Here is a 24944-nt window from a genome sequence, read left to right as displayed (position 1 = left end):
ACCATCTATTTCCCTACAGTCTATATCTTCCATATCCTTTTCCACAGTAAATACTGATGCAAAATATTCATTTAGTATCTCCCCCATTTTCAGTGGCTCCACACAAAGACCACCTTGCTGATCTTTGAGGGCCCTATTCTCTCCCTAGTTACCCTTTTGTCCTTAATATATTTGTAAGAACCCTTTGGATTCTCCTTAATTCTATTTGCCAACGCTATCTCATGTCCCCATTTTGCCCTCCTGATTTCCCTCTTAAGTGTACTCTTCTCAGGATTCACTCGATCTATCCTGTCTGTACCTGATTATATGCTTCCTTCCTTTTCTTAACCAAACCCTCAATTTCTTTAGTCATCCAGCATTCCCAAGATCTACCAGCCTTTCCTTTCACCCTGACAAGAATATACCTTCTCTGGATTCTTGTTATCTCATTTCTGAAGGCTTCCCATTTTCCAGCCGTCCCTTTAACTGTGAACATCTGCCTCCAATCAGCTTATGAAAGTTCTTGCCTAATACCGTCAAAATTGGCCTTTCTCCAATTTAGGATTTCAACTTTTAGATCTGGTCTGTTCTTTTCCATCACTATTTTAAAACTAATAGAATTATGGTTGCTGGCCCCAAAGTGCTCCCCCACTGACACCTCAGTCACCTGCCCTGCCTTATTTCTCAAGAGTAGGTCAAGTTTTGCACCGTCTCCAGTAGGTACATCCACATACTGAATCAGAAAATTGTCATGTACACACTTAACAAATTCCTCTCCATCTAAACCTTTAACACTATGGCAGTCCCGGTCGATGTTTGGAATGTTAAAATCCCCTACCATAACCACCCTATTATTCTTACAGATAGCTGAGATATGTGAGACCATTTATTGTGCAATCAGAATACTTTGGCCGAGCTAAAATATTTTGAAGTAATAGTGCTGCTCTGACTATTAGCCAAGATAATATATTCAGTTTGTTAGCATACTTTTCTTTAAGCACAAGAATTTCATTAAATATAAGTCATCTTTTGTAAACTAACAGTCGCTAAAATACCACTACCATATCACTGTTGGAAACGTTCATAGAGTCATAGACGTGTATAGTATGAAAACAGACCCTTCAGTTCAACTTATCCACGCCAACCAGATATTCTAAATAAATCTAGTTCCATTTGCCAGCATTTGGCCCATATCCTTCTAAACTCATCCTACTCGTGTACACATCCAGATGTCTTTTAAAAATTCTAATTGTGCCAGCCTCCACCATCTTCTGTGGCAGCTCATTCTATAAATGTTCCACCCTCTGTGTGAAAAAGTTGCCCCTTAGGTCCCTTTTTAAATCTTTCCCCTCTACCTTAAACCTATGTCCACCAGTTCTGCATTCCCCCCACCCCAGGGAAAAGTCCTTGTCAATTCACCCTATCCTTGCCCCTCATGATTTTGTAGACTTCTATAAGGTCACCCCTCAGCCTCTGAAGCTCCAGGAAGTGTAGCCCCAGCCTATTCAGCCTCTCCCAATAGCTCAATCTCTCCAACACTGGCAACACTCTTGAAAATCTTTTTTCTGAAACTTTTCAAGTTTTACAATATCCTTCCTATAGGAGGGAGACCAGAATTGCACATGGTATTCCAAAAGTGGCCAAACCAATGTCCTGTACATGTCCCCATTTAGAATGGTGTGCTGGAAAAGCACAGCAGGTCAAACAGCATTTGTTGAGGAGGAAAATTGACATTTCGGGCAAAAGCCCTTCATCAGGAATTTGCCTGAAAGGTCAATTTTTTTTTTCCTCCTCGTCGAATGCTGCCTTACCTGCTGTGCTTTTCCAGCACCCTCTAATCTTGACTTTGATCTCCAACATCTGCAGTACTCACTTTCGCAATGTCCTGTGCAGCCGCAACATGACCTCCCAACTCCTTTGCTCAGCGCACTGACCAATGAAGGCAAGCATACCAATCACCTTCTTCACCATCCTGTCTGCCTGCAACTCCACTTTCAAGAAACTATGAACCTGCACTCCAAGGTTTCTTTGTTCAGCAACACTCCCCAGGAGTTTACTATTAACTGTATAAGTGCTGCTCTGATTTGCCTTTCCAAAAGTAGCATCTCACATTTATCTAAATTATACTCCATCTGATCAAGGTTGCTTTGTACTCAGAGGAAACCTTTTTTCTACTGTCTACTACACCAACAATTTTGGTGTCATCTGCAAACTAACTAATCAGACCTCCAATATTCACATCTAAATCCTTGATATAAATGAGAAAAAGCAGTGGACCCAGTGATCCTTGGGGCATACCGTTGGTCACAGGCCTCCAGTCTGAAAAGCAACCCTCCACTACCATCCTCTGCCATTGACCTTCTAGTCATCCCTATATTCCATGTGACCTAATCTTGCTAACCAGTGTACCATGAGGAACCTTGTTGAATGTGTTACTGAAATCCATATAGAGCACATCCACTGCTCTGCCCTCTTTGTTTCTTCTTCAAAAAACTCAATCAAGTTAGTGAGAGAGGATTTCTCATGCACAAAGCCATGTTGCCCATCCCTAATCAATCCTTGTCTTTCCAAATACATATAATTCCTGTCCCTCAGGATTCCCTCTAACAGCCTGCTCACCACCAATGTCAGGCTCACCGGTCTATAGTTCACTGGATTTCCCTACTACCTTTCTTAAATAATGGCACCACGATAACTAACCTCTAATCTTCCAGCACTTTACCTTTCACTATTGGTGATACAAGCATCTCAGCAACAGGCCCAGCAATCACTTCCCTCGCTTCCAACAGAGTTCAAGGGTACACCTGATGAGGTCCTGGGGATTTATCCAACTTGATTAATTTTAAGACATCCAGCACCACCATCTCTGTAATATGGACATTTTTCAAGATGTTGCTATTTATTTCCCCATGTTCTCTATCTTCCATATGTTTCTCTACAGTAAACATTGATGCAAAATAGTTGTTTAGTATATCCCCCATCTCTAGCGGTTGCACGTATAGATAGCCTTGCTGATCTTTAAGGGGCCCTATTCTCACCTAATTAATCTTTTGCCCTTAATGTATTTGTAGAATCCCTTTGGATTCTCCCTAACCCTGTTTGGCAAAGCTGTCTCATGTCCCCTTTTTGCCTTCCTGATTTCCCTCTTAAGTATACTCCCACTGTCTTTACAGCCTTCTAGGGATTCACTTGTTTTCTGCTGTCTATACTTAACATATGCTTCCTCCTTTTTCTTGACCAAAACCTCTCATTGTCTAGCCATCCAGCATTTCCTACCCCTACCAGGCTAGCCTTTCACCCTAATGGGAACCTGCTGTCTTTGGACTCTAGTTACCTCATTTTTGAAGATTTCCCATTTTCCAGCTGTCCCTTTACCTGCGAATGTCTGCCCCCAATCAACTTTTGGAAGTTCTTGCCTCAGTCTGTCAAAATTGGCCTTCCTCCAATTTAGAACTTTAACTTTTAGTTCCAGTCTATTCTTTTCTATTACTATTTTAAAACTAATAAAATTGTGGTCGCTGGCCCCAAAATGCTCTCCCACTGACACCTCAGTCACCTAACCTGCCTTATTTCCCTAGACTAGGCCAAGTTTTGCACCTTCTCTAACCACATCCACAAACTGAATTGGAAAATTTTCTTGTACACACTGAACAAATTCCTCTTCATCCAAGTCCTTAACATTATGGCCCTCCCAGTTCATCTTCCAATTGAAGTAGCAGTCACACATAATATGATCTGTTTCCAGTTTGAAGCATATTTTCTCAGCCAATATTTTGAGCATGTTGTATTCCTTTTTAAAAAGAAGGACAAGGAAATAAAATGTTGTGTTTGCAGAATCACTCCTACCATCATCATGTGCTCACCCCCCCCCCTCCAAAAAAAGTCTGCCTTTCATGTTATTTTATACAGAATGTGGAGTTCTTTTGACTATGTTACTAGACAAACTGCAGAAGTGCTAAAAAGAAATAACAACAAACAGTAGTGCCAGGTTAAGTAGTGTCACAGTAACTAAACGAGGGAGGAACATTTTTATGTCCAAGCTGAGTCTCCATTTAAACAATTGTGAAGACTGGAAATCCATTTCTGTTTTACATAATCCAACACTGCCTCAAATTCTTTGTGTGTAATCCAAAAATCAACCAACACAGTCTCCATTTGTTAGAAACTTTTCAAGTCTTTATTAACTTATTGTTGCATTTGAGTAATTTATGGAATTACAGTCTCCTTTTCCCTTTGTATCTGTATACTTTTAAAGAAATCCATATTAATTATTTGGGAAACCCTGTGAGGAAATTAGGATGAAGACGTTAGTTTATGTTAATACTGATAGATGTATGTTTCTTAAGAATAACCTGAGGATTGAGTAGCTGAAATGGAGATGTCCTTTTCGTTGATTGTGTGAAGAGGTTTTATCCTGATTTCTATTTTCCCTTTATTCTGATTTAAGGTCCTATTGCAATCTTATCCTCAAATCACTTGCTGCAAGGAGAAAGAGGAAACACTTTATTGCCATGATAAGAAAAATTAAACCCAGTAGCTTGCCAAGAGAAATGAAATCTTCATTTTTTTTCTAAAATTGGATCAATGTTTCCTTACCACATGTCAGTTGTTGTAAAGAATCCTGAATCAATCTTATCTGCATGTTGTGAGCAGGGGAGCAGAGAAAGAGAATGCAACCTGCAGCAAACATTAATGTTGGGATTGTCTACTGCTGGCCACTTTTTAATGCGTGAATCAAGCGAGCACCAGTTTGTAGTTCAATCATGTCTTTTCACGTCACAAGTCCCAAGGTGCTTAGCAGGCTATTTAGCTGTGGAAGGCATAACAGTAAAACCTAAACCTCGTTTGTTCCTTTGCTTGCATTGACAGAGGAGAGAATTAGTGATTGATTTGAATTTGAATCTTGAACAATATTCCCAATCCTGATGCCACTTGTCCCCTCCTCTGCTGACTGAGATTACCTCATACCCAAAAGATGCAATTAATTCTAGTTCCTTGTTTGCAAACTGCTTGACTGAAATGTTTCATTACAATAAAATAATGTTTCCATTTTCTTCTTGCAATAAATACTGAAGAGGGGACCACGATAAGCCTTCAAACTGCGGTCTGGGAAGATTAAAATTAATATAAATCTCTTTCAAGAGACTATGTCAGGCTACTTTGAGTTGAAGATCCTTCTTCCTCAGGTTGTTTTTAAGAACAGCGCTATCATAAATATCAACAATCTGTGTCTGATTGAAATATGACATTCCTGGTGATGTTGGCACTGACTATTTCAATTTCTGATTTCCATTCTGTGTCAAATCAGATATAGAAATGATCTATATTCTAAATCAATAATTTACTTATGAATCAGCAAGTTGAACAACCTGTTGAGCCACATAGACCAAAAGACCTCTGTTCTATCCGGGACTAGAGTCATAGAGTCATAGAGATGTACAGTATGGAAACAGACCCTTTGGTCCAACTTATCCATGTCGATTAAATATCCTAACTTTATCTAGTCCCATTTGCCAGCATTTCGTCCATGTCCCTCCAAACTATTTCGATTCATATACACATCCAGGTGCCTTCTAAATAGACTCCCCTACCCCAGGGGAATGTCTATTTCTCTTATCCGTGCCCCTCATGATTTTATAAACCTCTATAAGGTCATCCCAACAGCCTCCACTCCAGGGAAAACAGTCCCAGCCTGTTCAGCTTCTCCCGGTAGCTCAGATCCTCCAACCCTGGCAACATCCTTGAAAATCTTTTCTGAACCCTTTCAAGTTTCACAACATCCTTCCGATAGGAAGTAGACCAAAATTGCATGCAATACTCCAAAAGTAGCCTAACCAATGTCTTGTACAGCCATAACATGACCTCCCAACTTCTATACTCCATGCTCTGACCAATAAAGGAAAGTATACAAAACACCTTCTTCACTGGCCTATCTACCTGCGGCTCCACTTTCAAGGAACAATGATCCTGCACTCCAAGGTCTCCCCAGGACCTTACCATTAAGTGTATAAGTCCTGCTCTGATTTGCTTTCCCAAAATGCAGTACTTTGTATTTATCTAAATTAAACTCCATTTGCCATTCCTCAAACCATTGGCCAATCTGATCAAAATCATGTTGTACTCTGAGGTAACCTTCATTGTTCACTACATCTCCAATTTTGGTGTCATCTGCAAACAAAAATTAACTATACCTCCTGTGTTCACGTCCAAATCATTTATATAATGATGGAAAGTAGTCGACCCAGCACCAACCCTTGTGGCACACCGTTGGTCACAGGCTTCCAGTCTGAAAAGCAACCCTCCACCACCACCACCCTCTGACTTTTATGTTCAAGCCAGTTCTATATACAAATGGCTAGTTCTCCCTGTATTCCATGAGATCTAACCTTGCTAAACAGTCTCTCATGAGGAACCTTGTCGAAAGCTTTACTGAAGTCTATATAGATCACATCCACAGCTCTGCCCTCATCAATCCTCTTTGTCACCTCTTCAAAAAGTTCAATCATGTTCATGAGACATGAGTTCCCACCCACAAAGCCATGCTGACTATCCCTAATCAGTCCTTGCCTTTGCAAATACATGTAAACCTTGTTCCTCAGGTTTCTCTCCAACAATCTGCTCACCACTGATGTCAGGCTCACCAGTCTATAGTTGCCTGGCTTTTCCTTACCCCCTTTCTTAAATAATGACACCATTTTGGCCAACTTGCAGTTTTCCGGCACCTCCCCTGTGACTTTCGATGATACAAATATCTCAGCAAAGGGCTCAGCAATCACTTCCCCATATCCCACGGAGTTCTGGGGTATACCTGATAAGGTCCTGGAGATTTACCTACTTTTATGCATTTCAAGACGCCCAGCACCACCACCTCTGTAATATGGGCATTTTTCAAGATGTCACCATCTATATTCCCACTTCTATATCTTCACAGTAATCACTGTTGCAAAATACACATTTAGTATATCCCCATCTCCTGCGGTTCCTCACATAGACTGCCTTCCTAATCTTTGCAGGGCCCAATTCTCTCCTTATTTATCCTTTTGTCCTTAATATATTTATAAAATCCCTTTGGATTCTCCTTAACCCTATTTGCCAAAGATATCTCCTGTTCCCTTTTTGCCCTCCTCATTTCCCTCTGAAGTATACTCCTACTGCCTTTCTACTCTTCTAAGGATTCATTTGATCTCTCCTGTCTATATCTGACTCAGGAGTATCATGCTGGAAAACTACAGCTGGTCAGGCAGCATCCAAGGAGCAGGAGAATTGATGTTTTGGGTGTAAACTCTTCATCAGAAGGTGCAGGTGGAAGTGGTAAGTCGGAGGGGAGAGTAGAATGGATGGACAGGTAGGACCCGTCAAGGGGGTGGTGCTGAGTTGGAGGCTTGGGACTGGAATAAGGTGGGGAGGAGGGAAATGAGGAAACTGGTAAAATCCACATTGATCCCGTGTAATTGCAGGGTTTCAAGGCAGAACATGAGGCGTTCTTCTTCCAGACATCGGGTGGTAAGGGTTTGGCGATGGAGGAGGCCCATGACCTGCATTTGGGAGGGGGAGTTAAAGTGTTCAGCCACGGAGTGGTGGGGTTGGTTGGTGCAGGTATCCCAGAGATGTTTTTTGAAACAATCCGCAAGTTGGCGGCCTGTCTCCCTGATGTAGAGACCACATCTGGTGCAATGTGGATAGTGTGTGTGGAAGTACAGGTAAATTTCTGTTGAATGTGCAAGGATCCTCTGGGGCCTTGGACGGAGGTGAGGTGGGAAGTGTAAGCGCAGGTTTTGCACTTCTGTATCCTGTCTATAATCTAATGTACGCTTCCTTCTTTTTCTTAACCAAAACCTCAATGTGTGCTTTTGTTGGGTGGTTTTCCTAGAATTCTTCTTTCTCACTGGAATATATCTTTATTGTGACTATTGAATTATTTCCTTAAATTCTTGCCTCTTCAGCAACCATGTTTTTTTATTAAACTTCTTTCCCAAGCCACTCCAGCCAGCTCTGCCATCATCCCAATGTAATTCATTTAATTAATTTAGGTCAGTTGTTTCCACTCTAAGTTTCTTACTCTCAAACTGAATGCTAAATTCTGCCATGTTATAGCACTTGTTTTCTAGGGGATCTTTTAGTCTGAGATCATTTGCTAAACCTGCCTGATCACACATTACCAGATCCAAAATTATTTGATCCCTAGTTAGATCCACAACATATTGTTTGAGCAAACTGTCCTGAATACAGTCTATGAATTCCAGTTGGTCTTCTATATTTTCATAAAGATTGACTTTATCCTGATTAATGTACTGCCTTTTTTATATGCCCTCATTATTTTCTGATTTATTCATTGGCGTACAGTGTTGTATAACTGTGCGACAGCCTACATACTACTTCCACCAGTGTCGTCTTCTCCTCTTATTTCTTAACTTCATCCAGATGGATTCTGCATCTTCTGATCGAAAATGATTCACTCTAACAAATCTTCCCAGTCACTCTTTCCTTCCTGCATGTTCTTTCGAAAAGTTGCATACCACTGAATATTTAGTTCCCAGCTTTGATCTTCTTGTAACTCTCTCTCCAAAATGGTTATAAGATCATTCCCATTGACCTCTTTGTGCCCTTTGTTTATTGATTTTTTTTTAGAATACTGTGTGCATTTATGTAGAGCCAGTAATTTTACCTCTACCATTTTATTTGCTCCTTTTTAATCATTATTTCTGTTGTTTTTCTGTTTGTGCATGCTAGCCCTTCCCATCCTACTGAGTATCATGGTCTAACTAGGTGATCTGCAATGCAGCCATTTCCTGCTGATTTGTGAGGCTACATACTTTTCTTCTCATTCATTCACACCCACCCCTGGATTTATTTATTTGCCTGGATATTACTCCCAGCATGTTTCCATATAAATAACTCCTTTTTGTCCAGTAGTTGTGCCACTGCACCTTGTTTCTGTTCTTTAATTTAGCTCCTTACTGTTCAAATTCTTTCAGCAGAACTTTCGTCTATTGTTTTTCCTTTCCTAATGTGACACAGAGCAGAATTTGCCCATTCTCTAAACACTTACTTTAGATGTGTTTGCTTTGACTCATCTTGGTGTCTCGTATCTACTTTTTTTTTAGAAAAATATATTTTATTCATAGGGAGGAATCTTTATGTACAAACACACTTATTAAAGCAGTTCATAGCCAAAGGTTTTGCGCACAGAGAAGAAAACACTGGGGTTTGATTCTTGATAGCTGTAACTAATCTAATGGCATTTCTCAATTTTATTCGGTACAGGGAACTATATAAATGTATCTAAGGCATCAGGTGGGTTTGATTACTGAATGGACACCGGTTGTACTTTGGCAGGAAGACCTTAGATAGTGGTCTTTCCCCACTGTGCCATGGCCGCAGCTGCCCCAAACTTCACTGGGCCCTCAGCACGTATTCCCGGACCTTGTAATGTGCAAGTCTGCTACACTCGGACAGGGTCAACTCTTTCAACTGGAAGACCAGCAACCTTCAGGCAGACCAAAGAGTGCCATCCACTGAGTTGATGGTCATCCAAGCACAGTAGATGTTTGTCTCGGTGTGCAAGCCGGGAAACAGACCGTAGAGCACAGACCCCTGCGTCACTGAGCTGCTTGGGACGGGCCTCACCAAAACTACTGCAATCCTCTCCAGATTTCCTTTGCGAAGGCACAGGTATTGGGGTGGGGTGGGGAAATTGGGTGAGCTTGTCACACATCTCTTTGTGGATAATGCCTTTGGAGAGAGATACAGTTGTTTGGTCTGGACATGCATGACGGATCTCAAAGATAGGGCCCTTCTCAGCACCAGCCAAGAGATGTTTTGGTGCTTTTTGGAAAGTTCTGGTAATGAAGCACTCTGCCAAATGACTGAGACCATCTGCTCAGGGAACTACCCAAAAGGATTAACCCTTTCTTTTTCTCACAGGGTCTCAAGGACACTACATGCTGACCACTGCCTGATGGACTTGTAGTCAAAGGTGTTTTTCTCCACAAATGTTTCCACGAAGGACATGTTATATGGGATGGTCCAACAAATTCGAGCAATCTGCACTAATGAGGCCACCCCTATCCTTTGTAACACTGGGTACAGGAAGAACCTCAGAAAGTAGTGACACTTGGTGTTTGTGTACCAAGGGTCTACTCACAGCTTGATGCAGCCACACACAAAGGTGGTGTTGAGTATGTTCTTTCCCTTTTTGTCCAGCGCTTTATACATGGTATCCCTTCGGACCTGGTCCACCTTTGACTTCCAAATGAAATACAAGATAGTCAGATGATTGAAGCAACGCAGGTTCAGGGTCTCTACCAGATCTGTGCCAATCTCCTGTATGCTGCAACACATCACTTGTCCTGTCATCACAATCGTATTTGATTTAATTAATTAAGTACTCTAGTAACCATGGTCTTTCCATTTATTGTAAATATTTTCAATATCAGAATCAATACAATGCTGAAAAGCTATTTTTAGGAGAAAGAGGGAAAAAGAAGCCTCTGGACAGAAACATAAAGTCACAGTCTTACTTGTACTTAAGTAAAAGACTATAAATATTCATGAATCGCTTTCTTTAGGCAAGAGCAGCCAAACACCTCTTTCCTTCCTTTGCTTCACTCCAGGACTCTTCGTAGGTTGCATTCAAGTTCTACTAACTCTGGTGTGGCCACACTTGGGATTATTGTGTACAGTTCTGGTCACCGCATTATAGGAAGGATATGGAAACTTTGGAAAGAGTTCAGAGGAGCTGTACTAGGATGTTGCCTAGTATGGAGGTCAGGCGTTACAATGAAAGGCTGAGAGACTTGAGGCTGTTTTCGTTAGAGAGAAGGTTGAGACATTTAAGATAATCAGAAGGTCAGATAGGGTGAACCTTTTTCCTCGGACAGTGATGGTGAGCACGAGGGGACATAACTTTAAATTGAAGGGTGACAGATATAGGACAGATGTCAGAGGTAGTTTCTTTACTCGGAGAGTTGTAGGGGAATGGAACACACTGCCTGCACCAATAGTAGACTTCCCAACTTTAAGGGCATTTAAATGGTCATTGGATAAACTTGTGGATCAAAATGGAATAGTGTAGGATAGATGGGCTTCAGATTGGTTCCACAGGTCGGTGCAACATCAAGGGCTATAGGGCCTGTACTGTGCTGTAATGTTCAATGTCCGTGGTAGAAGCAAATATGGTAGCAATGTTTAAGAGGCCTTTAGATACATGAGCTGGCAGAGAGTAGAAGGATATGGACCATGTACAGGCAGGTGGGATTAGTTAAGAATAGCATCAGTGTTAACAATGACATCATGGGCCCAAGGGCCTTTTGCTGTGCTGTATTGTTCTATGTAAGTTGGCTATTAGACCTTTTGTGTTGGGAGCATGTGTGCATTATTTAATGAGGAATCCAGTTTCACCTGCCTCATAATTAAACTGGGCAAAAGTGAGGACTGCAGATGCTGGAAACCAGAGTTTAGATCCGAGTGGTGCTGGAAAGGCAGGTCAGGCAGCATTCGAGGAGCAGGAAAATCAGCGTTTCAGGCAAAAGCCCTTCATCAGGAATAGAGACTGCTTCTTGGATGCTGCCTGACCTGCTGTGCTTTTCCAGCACCATTCTGATCTAAACTCATAATTAAACTGGAACCCTTGAAAATATAACTCTCTCAAAGTCTGGAAAGTACAGAATTTAAAATGTAGATTTTGTTTAATGCTAACTACGATCCACATTTAGTACATAGTAGGTTTGCACACAACAAACTTTGAATGAACATACACACATACTCGGTCCTAGTTTGAACTGAGTTTACGAGTTGAATTTATGCGCTTCCAATACAGCTTAAGGTAAAGTTGCCATTGTCTTACAAAACCATACGGCTGCACTCTGATTAGACAAAGACAACTAATGGTGGCTTAACCAGAAAGTCACCAGGCCTGAGATGAAGGGATAGATTGAGAAGGAGACTCCTTCGTGGTAACCTCAGCTATTGGCATCACTGTGTACCAGAAACTGGCTATCCACTCCCAGCTTAAGACGTTGAGTGGAGTCATTTAATGAAAATCTCGTTTTGTTTTTTCTTTATAAGGCTGCTGTTTCACTGGAACACCTGACCAAAAAAAATCTGCTTAAGCTAGAAACTGCAGAATTTTAAACTGTAGAATTCAATTTAATGCCAATTGCAAACTCAATTTGGCTAAATTAGGTTTGTTTAAAATGAAGGTTTAGTCTTTCTTACCTGATAAGTATTCCTACTCAGTCCAGTGACTAATGGAGTGCATACTACTGTATGCTTGACCAGTTTGAGCCCCTATAGTTCCAAGCTTGATTGATTTTGGTGTGGAGGCTGATCTAGAACACTGATACCTGCTCATTCATGCAGCAATTTATTAAAAGGTGCATTTGGCTGTAATTGACATTGAGAGCAGAAGGAAAGCTTAAATGGTGTGTTGGGCAGGAAAGTGACTGAAGATTTCTATCAGCTAATGGATATTCATAGCTTTGTATGTTAAGTATTTTAACAAGGATTCTATGAGGGGGAAAAAAGTACTTAATCCTTCTAAAAGAGGTAGTAATCTTAGGATTGCTACCAGTGCCATGTGCTAGTCTGGGTAGAAATAAAAGAATAGGCAGGATGAATGTATGGTATGAGAGATGGTGCAGGAAGGAGGGGTTCAGATTTTTAGGATATTGGGACTAGTTCTGAGGGAGGTGGGTCTATTACAAATCGGACGGTCTCCACCTGGGCTGGACTGGAACCAATGTCCTCGGGGGTGGTTTTGCTACACTGTTGGAGAGGGTTTAAACTGATGTGACAGGGGGATGGGAACCAAATGAGGAGGTTAGTAGACAGTAAGAAGGTAGTAACTAAAGCCTGTCAGAAACTACATAATAAAGTCAGCATGACTAAGGGGAAGAGTAGGCAGGGAGCAGATGATGAGTGCAAAGGGACTGGTGGTCTGATGTGCATTTGTTTTAACGGAAGAAGTGTAGTAGGTAAGGCAGATGAGCTTAGGGCTTGGATTAGTACCTGGGAATATGATGTTATTGCTATTACTAAGACCTGGTTGAGGGAAGGGCATGGTTGGCAACTAAGTATCCCAGGATAACGGTGCTTCAGGTGGGATAGAGAGGCAGGTGAAAGGGGTGGAGGAGTTGCATTACTGGTCAGAGAAGATATCACAGCTGTGCTGAAGGAGGGCACTATGGAGAACTCGAGCAGTGAGGCAATATGGGTAGAGCTCAGAAATAGGAAGGGTGCGGTAACAATGTTGGGGCTGTACTACAGGCCTCACACAGCAAGCGTGAGATAGAGGTACAAATATGTAGACAGATTATGGAAAGATGTCGGAGAAAAAGGTGGTGGTGATGGGAGATTTTAACTTTCTCAACATTGACTGGGATTCGCTTAGTTTTAGAGGTTTAGATGGAGCTGAATTTGTAAAGAACATCCGGGAGGGTTTTCTAGAGCAGTAAGGACCTGGACCTGGTGTTGGATAATGAACCCGGCCAGGTGGTTGAGGTTTCAGTAGGGGATTACTTTAGGAATAGTGATCACAATTCCTTAAGTTTTAGAATACTCGTGGGCAAAGACGAGAGTGGTCCTAAAGCATGAGTGCTAAACTGGGGGAAGGCCAACTATACCAAAATTCGGCAGGAGCTGGGGAATGTGAATTGGGGGCAGCTGTTTGAGGGTAAATCCCCATTTGATATGTGGGAAGCTTTTAAAGAAAGGTTGATTAGAGTGCAGGGCAGACATTATCCTGTGAAAATGAGGGATAGAAAGGGCAAGATTATGTACCATGGATGACAGATGAAATTTTGAGACAAGCTAAGAGGAAAAAGAAGCATACATAAGGTCTAGGTGACTGAATACAGATGAAGCTTTAGAAGAATATAGGGAAAGTAGGATCAAACTGAAACAAGGAATTAAGGGGGCTAAAAGGGGTCATGAAATACCTTTAGTAAATAGGGTTAAGGAAAATCCCAAAGCCTTTTATTCATATATAAGGTGCAAGAGGGTATCTAGAGAAATGGTTAGCACCCCTCCAGGACAAAGGAAGAAAGTTATGTGTGGAGTCAGAGAAAATGGGTGAGATTCCTAATGAGTACTTTGCATCGGTATTCACCAAGGAGAGGAACTTGCAGATGTTGAGGTTAGGGCTAGATGTTTGATTACTGTGGGTCAAGTCAGAATTAGGAGGGGGGATGTGTTGGATATTCTAAAAAGCATTAAGGTTGACAGGTTCCCAAGGTCCAGATGGGATCTGTCCCAGGTTACTGAGAGAAGCGAGAGAGGAAATAGCTGGGGCTTTAACAGATATCTTTGCATTTTAGAAGATCCAATTCAAGAGCAAACTACAGTAAATGGAAAATCCTGGGGAAAATTGATCAGAGAGATCTGGGTATTCAGGTCCATTGTACTCCGAAAGTAGCAATGCAGGTCAATAGAGTGATCAAGAAGGCATACGGCACGCTTTCCTTCATTGGACGGAGTATTAAGTACAAGAGTTGACAGGTCATGTTACAGTTGTATAAGACTTTAATTCGGCCACATTTGGAATACTGCATTTAGTTATGGTGGCCACATTACCAGAAGGATGTGGATGCTTTGGAGAGGGTGCAGAGGATGTTCACCAGGATGTTGCCTGGTATGGAGGGCACCAGCTATGAAGAGTGGTTGAGTAGATTAGAGTTATTTTTTGTTAGAAAAATGGAGGTTGAGGGGGGACCTGATTGAGGTCTACGAAATCATGAGAGGTATAGATAGGGTGGATAGGAAGAAGCTTTTTTTCCAGAGTGGGAGACTAGGGGTCATGAGTTCAAAGTGAGTGGGAAAAGGAAACTATGCATGGAAAGCTCTTTACGCAGAGGGTGGTGGGTGCCTGGAACGCATTGCCAGTGGAGTTGATAGAGGCAGGCACGATAGCATCATTTCAGATGTATCTGAACAGATACAAGAATAGGCAGTGAACAGAGGCATACAGATCCTTGCAAAATAGGTTTAGATAGAGGATCTGGATCAGCGCAGGCTTGGATGGCCAAAGGGACTGTTCCTCTGCTGTAATTTTCTTTGTTCTTTGTTCTGTAATTGCTATGATATCCAAGTCCCATATTCCTAACCATGCCCTGAGTTCATCTGCCTTCCCTGTTAGGCATCTTGCATTGAAGTAAAAGCAGATGAATTTATCAGTCCTACCTTGTTCTCTGCTTGTCCCTGTCTGCCCTGACTGTTTGACTCACTTCTTTTCTCAACTGTACCAGTCTCAGATTGATCTCTTTTTGCACTATCACCCTGGGTCCCACCACCCCCACACCTTACTAGTTTAAATCCTCCCGAGCAACTCTAGCAAATCTCCCTGCCAGTATATTAGTCCCCTTCCAATTCGGGTGCAATGCGCCCTTCTTGGACAGATCACCTCTACCCCAGAAGAGCTTCCAATGATCTAAAAATGTGAACCCTTCTCTCATGCACCAGCTCCTCAGCCACTCATTCATCCTGCTGGTTCCTCTTTCCTTTGAGAACATTCTGCACCCTCTCTGAGACATCCTTGATCCTGGCACCAAGGATGCAACACACCATGGGTTATGAACAGTTATAAAAGTGGAGGTATTGTGGTGTAAAATTATGTCCCAACACATGTGTGAATCATAATGTAACACATGTATTGGGCCAAGCAGTGGAATGTGGTGAAAGGGTTAAAATTATGTCCCAATACATGTGTGAATCTAACCGGAATGGAGGTGTTGCTTAGTCCCGTGTGAATCTTATTACACACCTCCCCGTGTGAATCTTCTTATCTGTATGTAACCAGAATGGAATGTGTTTTTTAGCCTTGCTCTGCTGTTCACATGAATGTTTATATCTGGAAAAGAGTATATCAGCTGGAAAAGTCTCCAGTTCGGTGAGTCTGCTCCGGGGTCATCAGTGACCATCCCTATTTTCAACCTTATCACAGTTGGAAGCAGCTGAAGATGATTAAGCAAAGGACACTACCCTGCTAACTCCTACAGAGATATCCTGACACTGAAATAACTAACCTCCAGCAATCATAACCATCTTTAGTGCCAGATATGACTCCAACCAGCAAACAGATTTTCCACAAATCTGTTCTGTGTCAGACTACTCTCCTACGAACCTGACCTTGAGAATTTTTTAAAACAGGTATACAAGCAGGAAAAGGCTTCTTACCCCCCTCCTGCCTGCTCCATTATTCTAGATCACACAGTAGTCCCACATTATCCATATACTCTTGGATGTCTTTACAGATTATCCGAAGGACACAGGCGGGGAGTGTATTGTTCGATTAATTGAATTACGGATAATCGAATGCCGGATGAATAGTTTAACCAAGCATCAGGACCTTGCAATCTTGCTTGTAAATCTGATATTCGGATAATTGAATGCCAGACAATCGAGGTTCTTCTGTATTGCAAGAACTAAATGATTATATCTTGAATTTCCTTCGTGATTGAGCTTCCACTGCCTCAGGTAGAAAATTCCAAAGGGTCACCACCCTCTAACTCAAGAAGTCCCTTTTCATAACAGTCCTAAATAACTTGTCTTTTATTCTGATATTTTTTTCCCTGTTTTAGATCCCACAGCCAATTGTCTATCTGTCTATCCTATTCAGAATTTTGTATGTATCTTGATATTGTGTTTAAACTTTCTAAACTGAATATAGGCCCAGTTTTTTCAATCCCTCTTCCTAGAGCCAGGATCGGTCTGATGAATCTTCACTATACTCCCTCTGCTGCAAGTATATCCTTCCTTAACTGTGCACATATTCTACGTGCAGTCTGACCAGTGTTTAGTTCAACCTGAGGAAGTTTTGCTCTTGCATTCAAATCCTCTTGCGATAAAGATTAACATACTTTTTACCTTTCACTTTGTTTGTTGTGCTTGCATGCCAATTTTCAGTGACTTATGCATAAGGACATGTTCTGCACATTGTAACCACACCCTTCCTATTTCTCAGCTCTGCCCATATTGCCTCACTGCTCCACCATAGTGCCCTCCTTCAACATAGCTGCGATATCTTATCTGACCAGTAATGCAACTCCTCCACTTCATTTACCTCTCTCAATCTGCCGGAAGCACCTTTATCCTGAGATATCTAGTTGCCAATCGTGCCCTTCCCTCAACCAAGACTCAGTAATCGCAGTAACATCATACGCCTTGGTACTAATCCAAGCCCTAAGTTTTTCTGCCTGACCTACTACACTTCTTGCACTAAAACAAATGCACCTCAGATCACCTGTCTCTTTGCATTCATCAGCTGCTCCCTGCCTACTCTTTCCCTTAGTCACACTGACTTCCTTATTGTTGGGGAGATTTCACTGGGGTGTTTAATGTAGGGCTAGGGAGGGTGACACTAGTTCTGCAACAGACACTTCTAGTTCCAGCCCTGAAATGGTTAATAACAGCCAAACGAGCTGCTGCTGGCGACTGCATGACTACCTGGCTGGAGCTTGTAAGGGATATGCATAATGTTAATTAAATCTTGGAGCCTGTAAATACCAGCCAGTATCAATTGCCCCATCGAAACTCGGGATTAATAAAGAAACCGATCGGAATCTGTAACTGTTAAACAAGTGTGAATTGCTCTATCGGAACCTGTAACTGTTAAGTGTGAATGGCTCTATTTAAGTCTAAAGTTGATAAGTGTAATTGTCAATTTAGTTAAACTGAAACTATTGAAAATGGCTAGCCTGTCAGACGCATAGTAATTCCTTGAAACAATGAACTATTGAATACGGGATCGGAACCGCTCCCGGGGATGGCTGAGCCATTGTCAAGCACAGCAGGAGCTGGACAGGCACTTCGATGCGGCCAATAGGAGGACGGATCCCCAGCGCGTGCAGATGAATGGACCAATGGGGAAGGCGAACTGACCGGGGACTCCAGGCAGCGCGAAGTATAATTGTGTCAAGTTTGAACGAGAAGGGAGAACGCCTTCTCCTACGAATGCATGCTTGTAGATTCGTTGTACCAGTTAAGATTCTGTGAATAAACGGCTGTCTGCGTCTAACCATAGTTGCCAGTGTGAGTCTCTCCTTCCGAAAGAACACACAAAGACGGGACCCCGCGGGTCCGTCTTAACATTATCTAGTTCCTTACAGGCTTTATTTACCACCTCCTTACTGTCCACTAACCTCCTCATTTGGTTCCCACCCATCTGCCACATTAGTTTAAACTCTCCCAACAATGTTAGCAAAAGCACCCCCTAGGACATCAGTTCCAGTCCTGTCCGATGCAGACCGTTACCAGTCTTGTTCACCTACAACCATTAAACCATATCCTTTTACTTGTACAAGCACCATCAATTCATCTATCAAGTTGGAAGTGCTCTTTGCATTTTGACTGTTTTTAATTCTGCCTTTTTAACATTACATATGTAATTTTATTCTTGGTTGATTCCGGACCTTGTTTCTGCTGCTTTCCTCTTTCTCTTACAGGTTTTCTATTTCCCATAATGAGCTTAGTTTCTTCCATTCTGATTACCCTCTAATAATTCTATCTTCTGAACATCACCACCAAACCTCTCTGCAAGGTTAGTTTGAATCCTGCTAAAGTGTAGCTCATCCTCTTTGTACAGATCTCATTTGCCGGAGAACTAGTCTCAATTCTCCAGAACTTCCTCCTGCACTGGTTTTTCAGCCATGTGTTCATTTACTCAGAAATCCTGTTTCTGTGCTTGGTAGCATTTGATACTTGGAGCATTAGAGATTAAGGCTTTAGATTAGATTCCATACAGTGTGAAAACAGGCCATTTGGCCCAACAAGTCCACACTGACTCTTTGAAGAGTAACCCACCCAGACCCATTTCCCATTGACTAATGCGCCTAATACTATGGGCAATTTAGCATGGCCAATTCACTTGACCCACATCTTTGAGTTGTGGGAGGAAACTGGAGCACACAGAGGAAACCCAAGCAGACACTGGGAGAATGTCTGTGTCTGTGTGGAGTTTGCACAGTCACACGAGGTGGGAATCGAACCCAGATCTCTGGCGCTGTGAGACAGCAATGCTAACCACTGAGCCACTGTACAGCCCATACCTTTGTGTTGTACTTTTCAGGCACTTGACTAGATCCCTAAATTCTACTTTCTGGACCTCAATCCTCTTTCTACCTATGCTGTTGGTCGCAGTGTGGACCACAATCTCCTGGCTTTTTACCCTAAGTAACACCAAGTATAGTGATTTGGAAACCAGCTGTCAGTTTTACCTTCTGGAATCCAGGCAGTGAAAAATAAAACAGGAGAGCACTTGCCAGCATAATACCTGTCTTAAAAAAAGTTTTAAACATTTTAAGGAAAGCTTTAAAACATCATTATTAACAACATTGTATGTTAATTTTATATATATATATGTTTCAATTTCAGATTTTTTGAAATGGCAAAGTGAAAGGGGAATTTTATCCAAAATGAATAAAGTCAAAGTGTCAACAGAAAAAGGGTGAGTAGATGAGAAAGCAGACCGATCATTTTAATGGCGTAATAACAACTAGCTTTGTTCTTGTCGTTCAAGCTATAGGTTAAAGGTTGATTGCACACATCATCCGATCGAAATACACAACGCTTACTAATGTTATAATTATGGCAACACGATTAGTCCAATTAACGTCTCAAGTGAAAAGCATGGTTGATCTGTACCTCACCTTGGTCACATTTGCTTCACATAATTAGATTCTAAAGAATAATCTATTGAATTTTTGCGAAGATTTGTAGCTCGGGTTGTAGATGAGGTCGTAGATTTTGTTCATCGAGCTGATCTGGTTTTCTGCAGACGTTTCGTCGTGTTGCGAGTGACATCATTGGTGTGTCTTCGATACGGTGTTGGTGGTCTGTCCAGCCTGGTATTTGTGTGTCTCCGTTTTTTGGTACTTCTGGTTCTATATCTGAGTGGGTTGTACATGGGGTTCAGTTCAATGTGTTTATTGATTGAAGCCTGGCACTCCAACCAGAACTGAACGAATTCTCTTGCGTGTGTCTAGCCTGTGCTAAGATGGCTACGTTGTCCCAGTTGAATACATATCCTTCATTGTCTGTGTATTTGGAAATGAGAGAGTACCGGTTGTGTCAGGCAGTGGCGATCTGATGTCCGTGCATTCATATAGTCAGTTTTGTTCCTCTTTGTCCTATGTGGTGTGTTTCACAGTCCTTGCAGGATATCTTACAATTGAAGAGACTAAGTGCAAACTTGGGAATCGGTTCAGGAAATGTTTATGGTCTGTACCCACCAATCAACCACACCTTACGGTTTCCATCGATTTCAACTCCCTTTCTCACTCGTCCGACGACATGTCCATCCTTGGCCGCTTCCACCGTCAACACGAGGCAACATGTACTGGAGGAAGAACACCACCTCTTCTGCCACGTGAGCCTGCAACCATATGCACATAATTCACCAGCTTCCAAATCTCCCTACCCCCTCCACCTCATCCCAGGTCCAGCCCTCCCTCTCCACCCTGCCCCCTTAACCTGACCCTATCTGTTGTCTTCCTTCTCATCTATCCATTTTATCCTTCCTTCCCACTGACTTATCCTAGTCAGCTCCTAACTGCACCCATCTATCACCATCCCACCCACCTTTCTTTCAGTCCAACCCCTCTCTCCCTCTATTTATTTTGCAGCCCCCTTACCCTCCCCCAGTCGTGATGACAGGTCTTGACCTGAAATATCGATTCCCTTCCTCTCCTGATGCTGCTTGACTTGCTGTGCTTTTCCAGCTCAACTATTTATCCACTCTCTGACTCTTCAACATCTGCAATTCTCACTGTATCCATTGATAATCGGCTATCCACTAAGCTCTTGGTTTCGTCAAAAAAGATGAGCTGAATTATTCATGACCTACTACTTGCCACTACCAGATATTGAAAGCCTAGTTTGTGGGCGATGACAGTCAGAATTTATTGTATTACGTAAATTGTAATATTCTAAGGTTCCTCTCAAGTTTTGGGAGCTGTTTGTGCTCAATGTAATTGAGATTTGATTCCATGATTGGATAGTACTTGCTGAACAGTCCCATGAACAATCAAATCACCATAATTATTGGGCTCATAATTTAGTTCAATAATACTCACTCGAATTGATACAAGCAGGGACCTGCCCTCTGCAGGGAGAAGGTATGAGCATACAAAATAAGAGCAGAATTAGTCCAGTTTGGTCCTTTTTGAGCTTGCTCCACCAATCAATTTCTTTTTTGAATTCTACTTCTCATCTACCATTGATAACCTCCGATTATAGTTAGCAAGGGAACTTATTTTCCTCTGCCTTATAAAAACTTGATGATACTGCTTTTACTACCTTCTAAGACAAAGAGTTCCCAAGTCAAATACGACACTCTGAGAAAAAAGAATGCTCTGTTTGACCCTGATAAGGTGACAACTAATTTTCAGTCAGTACCCTCAAGTTCTGGATTCGTCCATAAGAGGAAACATCCTTTCCACATCCACCTTGTGGGGATTTTTCAGGATCATATATACTTCTGTCAAATCACCCCTCATTCTTCAAGCCTCCTGTGAAAACAAGCCCAGCATGTTCAATCTATTTTCATAAGACTCCTCATTCCAGATATTAATTCAGTATACTTTGTTTGAGCTTCCTCTAATGCACTTAAATCCTTTCTTAAATAAGGAGATCAAAACTGCACACTATTTAACATATGGTCTTCATAAAATCATAAACATAGGAACACAAGTCATCCAATTGGCCCATCAAGACTGCAATGCCATTCAGTGAGATCATGGTTGATCTAATTATTTTCAACTCCATTTTTTTGTTATTTCCCCATAATTAACCTAGAAGTGAAATTCCTCCGAGTTGAACATGGGTAACAACGCAGCCTCAGCAGCGTACTGCGATAAAAAATACCACAGATTTATTCCCCTCCAAGAGCAGAAATTCCTCCTCACCTCTGTCTGAAGTAGGCAGCCCCTTACTCAGATTATAACGTCTATGGAATCTAAACTGTCAAACCCTTTACAGTATTAAATGTTTCAGTAAGGATGCTCCTCATTCTTGGAGCTCAAAACACTTCCAGTTTTAGGCTGTCTATTGCCCTGTATAGTTTTAGCAATATGTTTATTTTGTAACTTTGTTTACTTCATTCCCTTTGAAATAAAAGCCAAATTCTATTTCCCTTGCATATTATTATTGGCTGAACTGCATGTTATCTTTTAGCAATACATGCTTAATGACCACCAAAGCTCTCTTTTTTTCTAGCTTTTTGCATTCTTTCTCCATTTAATAGACAGGTGTTCTATTCTTCCTGTCTATACCCCTCTGAAGATTGTTTGCAGTGTCCTCACTGCTTGTCTCCCCACCTATTTTTGTTTCATCCACAAACTTGGCAAAGAACATGCACTCCCCTCATCCAAGTAATTAATATATATTTTGTAAATAATCGTGGCCCCAACACTAATCCTGTGGCATTCCAAAGTTTCAGGTTGGCTTCCTGAAAATGCCTCCCTGAGCCCAATTCTGTTTTCTTTTAGTTAGCCAATTTGTATCCAGGCCAATATACTACCTCCCAGACATGGGACCTTGGCTTATTAAATAGCCTTACATGTAGTATCTTATTGAACACCTTTTGGAATTGCAAATATTACATGAACTGGTTCGTCTCTATGTATTCTGCTTTTTACTTCAAATAATTCTGACCAATTTGTCAGGCATGACTTCCTCTTATGAAGCCATGCTCATTTAGTATGATTATATAACATATTTCTAAATGCTCTAATATTTCATTGTTTAAAACACACAAACACAATCTGAATCACAGATGTTAAGGTGGCTAGCCTCCAATTATCTGGTTATTGTCTCCCTTCATGTTTGAATAAGAGTTTTACGCTGGCAGTCTTCTAACCCTCTCATACTTTTAGAGTCAGAGAGATGTTCGGCACGGAAACAGATCCTTCAGTCCAACCCGTCCATGCCGATCAGGTATCTCACCCCAATCTAGTTCCACCTGCCAGCACCTGACCCATATCCCTCCAAATCCTTCCTATTCATATGCCCATCCAGATGCCTTTTAAATGTTGTAATTGTACTAGCCTCCACCACTTTCTCTGACAGCTCATTCCATACACGTACCACTCTCTGCGTGAAAAAGTTGCCTCTTGGGTCTCTTTTATATCTTTCCCCTCTCATCCTAAACCTATGCCCTCTAGTTCTGGACTCCTCCACCCCAGGGAAAAGATTTTGTCGATTTACCCTATCCATGCCCGTCATAATTTTGTAAACCTCTATAAGGTCACCCCTCAGCCTCCGACGCTCCAGGGAAAACAGCCCCAGCCTGTTCAGCCTCTCCCTATAGCTCAAATCCTCCAACCCTGGCAACATCCTTGTAGATCTTTTCTGAACCCTTTCAAGTTTCACAACATCTTTCCGATAGGAAGGAGACCAGAATTGCATGCAATATTCCAACAGTGGCCTAACCAATGTCTTGTACAGCCGCAATATGACCTCCCAACTCCTGTACTCAATACGCTGACCAAAAAATGAAAGCATACCAAACGCCGCCTTCACTATCCTATTTACCTGCGACTACACTTTCAAGGAGCTGCACTCCAAGGTCTCTTTATTCAGCAACACTCCCCAGGACCTTACCATTAAGTGTATAAGTCCTGCTAAGATTTGCTTTCCCAAAATGCAGCACCTCGCATTTATCGAACTCCATTTGCCACTTCTCAGCCCATTGGCCCATCTGGTCCCTAGTGCTGTGAGGCAGCAAATCTACCAACTGAGCCGCCTTTATTCCAGGCCCTGGAGGAAGAGAGAATGATCGCCTGTGTGCACAGGGATATGAGTTCACAGTCTTCTCCAGAACAGCAGTTTCTCAATTAGCTATATGGTCATTTTACAGGGAGGAGCATCCAGATAAGGCAACATGCATATTGATTGGGTGACCGTTACAATCAGCAAGTGTCAAGACTAAAGATTAAGCCATCTGCTGTTACACAATGAAAAACTGGCTTCATGTAATGAATACTGTTTACTTTGTTAAACTGACCTCACCTTCTTAATGCTACCTCATCTTGTTAAATAGCTGTACGTAATGAATGCTTTTCCACCTTGTTACCCATGCCTTAGCACCCCATTGTTAACTGCAAGTTCTTATCTGAGTCATGCTAAGTTGAACCTATTATTTCACAAAACTCAGAACTTAACTCTTTCCCTGCCTGCTTATACCCGATACACACTCTCAGTTCATGATAAGGGTTGATGGATTCTGGGGCATTATTGACTACAGGGATAATATGACTAGCTAGAGTTGATGTAAAAAATAAACCATAATCATGTTAAAGGTTAGAAGAGGCTCAAAGTTCTAAAGTTCCAATTTATGTTAATGTATAAAGATTTATATTGAATCATTTTGGAAAGTGTATAAATTCCATAGCTTAGTGGTAATGGGCCTACAGTATGACATTGCTCCTAATTTACCCCTGCTTGGCATCAAATGAACAATTTTGCTTAGAAGAATGTACTTTAAAAGTGAAACAGTTTTACATTGATGTAATAATTGGTACTAGCTTGAGGTGATCATCTTTGGATGAGTCTTAGGCAAAAGTGAGCACTGCAGATGCTGGAGATCAGAGTCTAGATTAGAGTGGTGCTGGAAAAGCACAGCAGGTCACGCACCATCTGAGGAGCAGGAGAATCGACATTTCGGGCAAAAGCCCTTAGTCAGGAATGAAGGCAGGGAGCCTCCGGGGTGGAGAATATTGTCAAGGCTTAAAGCAGTAAGCGTAAACAATCATACAATAGAATATAGCAGGTGATTTTACAAAACTGACCTTGATTCTGAACAAATCTTCAACCTTTTACAGTATTGTATATGGCTCAGAAGTGTTTCAAATTGGATTACCAGTGGGATCCACAGAATTTACAGGAATATGAGCAAATTCAAAAATAGCATCATGTGTGGAGATCCTTGTTGTATTTGTAGACAATTATCACTCTGCCACTGTTGTCCCTGAGTC

The 24944-nt window shown here is 41.7% G+C and overlaps 1 protein-coding gene and 1 long non-coding RNA gene across 8 annotated transcripts in view; one reads left to right on the top strand and one right to left on the bottom strand.

Moving 5' to 3' along the window:
* The window catches only part of agtpbp1 (ATP/GTP binding carboxypeptidase 1), a 340116-nt gene that overhangs the window by 35332 nt on the left and 279840 nt on the right, over window positions 1-24944 (top strand). For 5 of the 7 annotated variants that reach the window (XM_043713111.1, XM_043713092.1, XM_043713101.1 and 2 more), the window contains exons 2-3: window positions 18417-18511; window positions 19345-19417. In XM_043713111.1, the coding sequence (XP_043569046.1) occupies window positions 18417-18511; window positions 19345-19417 (168 nt within the window). The remainder of the gene's footprint in view (window positions 1-18416; window positions 18512-19344; window positions 19418-24944) is intronic. The other 2 variants (XM_043713129.1, XM_043713120.1) reach the window with 1 other exon arrangement.
* Window positions 6588-18493, bottom strand: LOC122561412. Its single transcript, XR_006315001.1, has 3 exons — window positions 18415-18493; window positions 10500-10504; window positions 6588-6604 (listed from the first exon to the last, which is right to left on the bottom strand). It is a non-coding gene; the product is annotated as an uncharacterized LOC122561412 (long non-coding RNA).

This window comes from Chiloscyllium plagiosum, chromosome 2 (genome assembly GCF_004010195.1).
Source record: "Chiloscyllium plagiosum isolate BGI_BamShark_2017 chromosome 2, ASM401019v2, whole genome shotgun sequence".
In the NCBI taxonomy this organism is placed as follows: domain Eukaryota; kingdom Metazoa; phylum Chordata; class Chondrichthyes; order Orectolobiformes; family Hemiscylliidae; genus Chiloscyllium; species Chiloscyllium plagiosum.
This window is presented reverse-complemented; position numbering and strand designations above follow the sequence as displayed.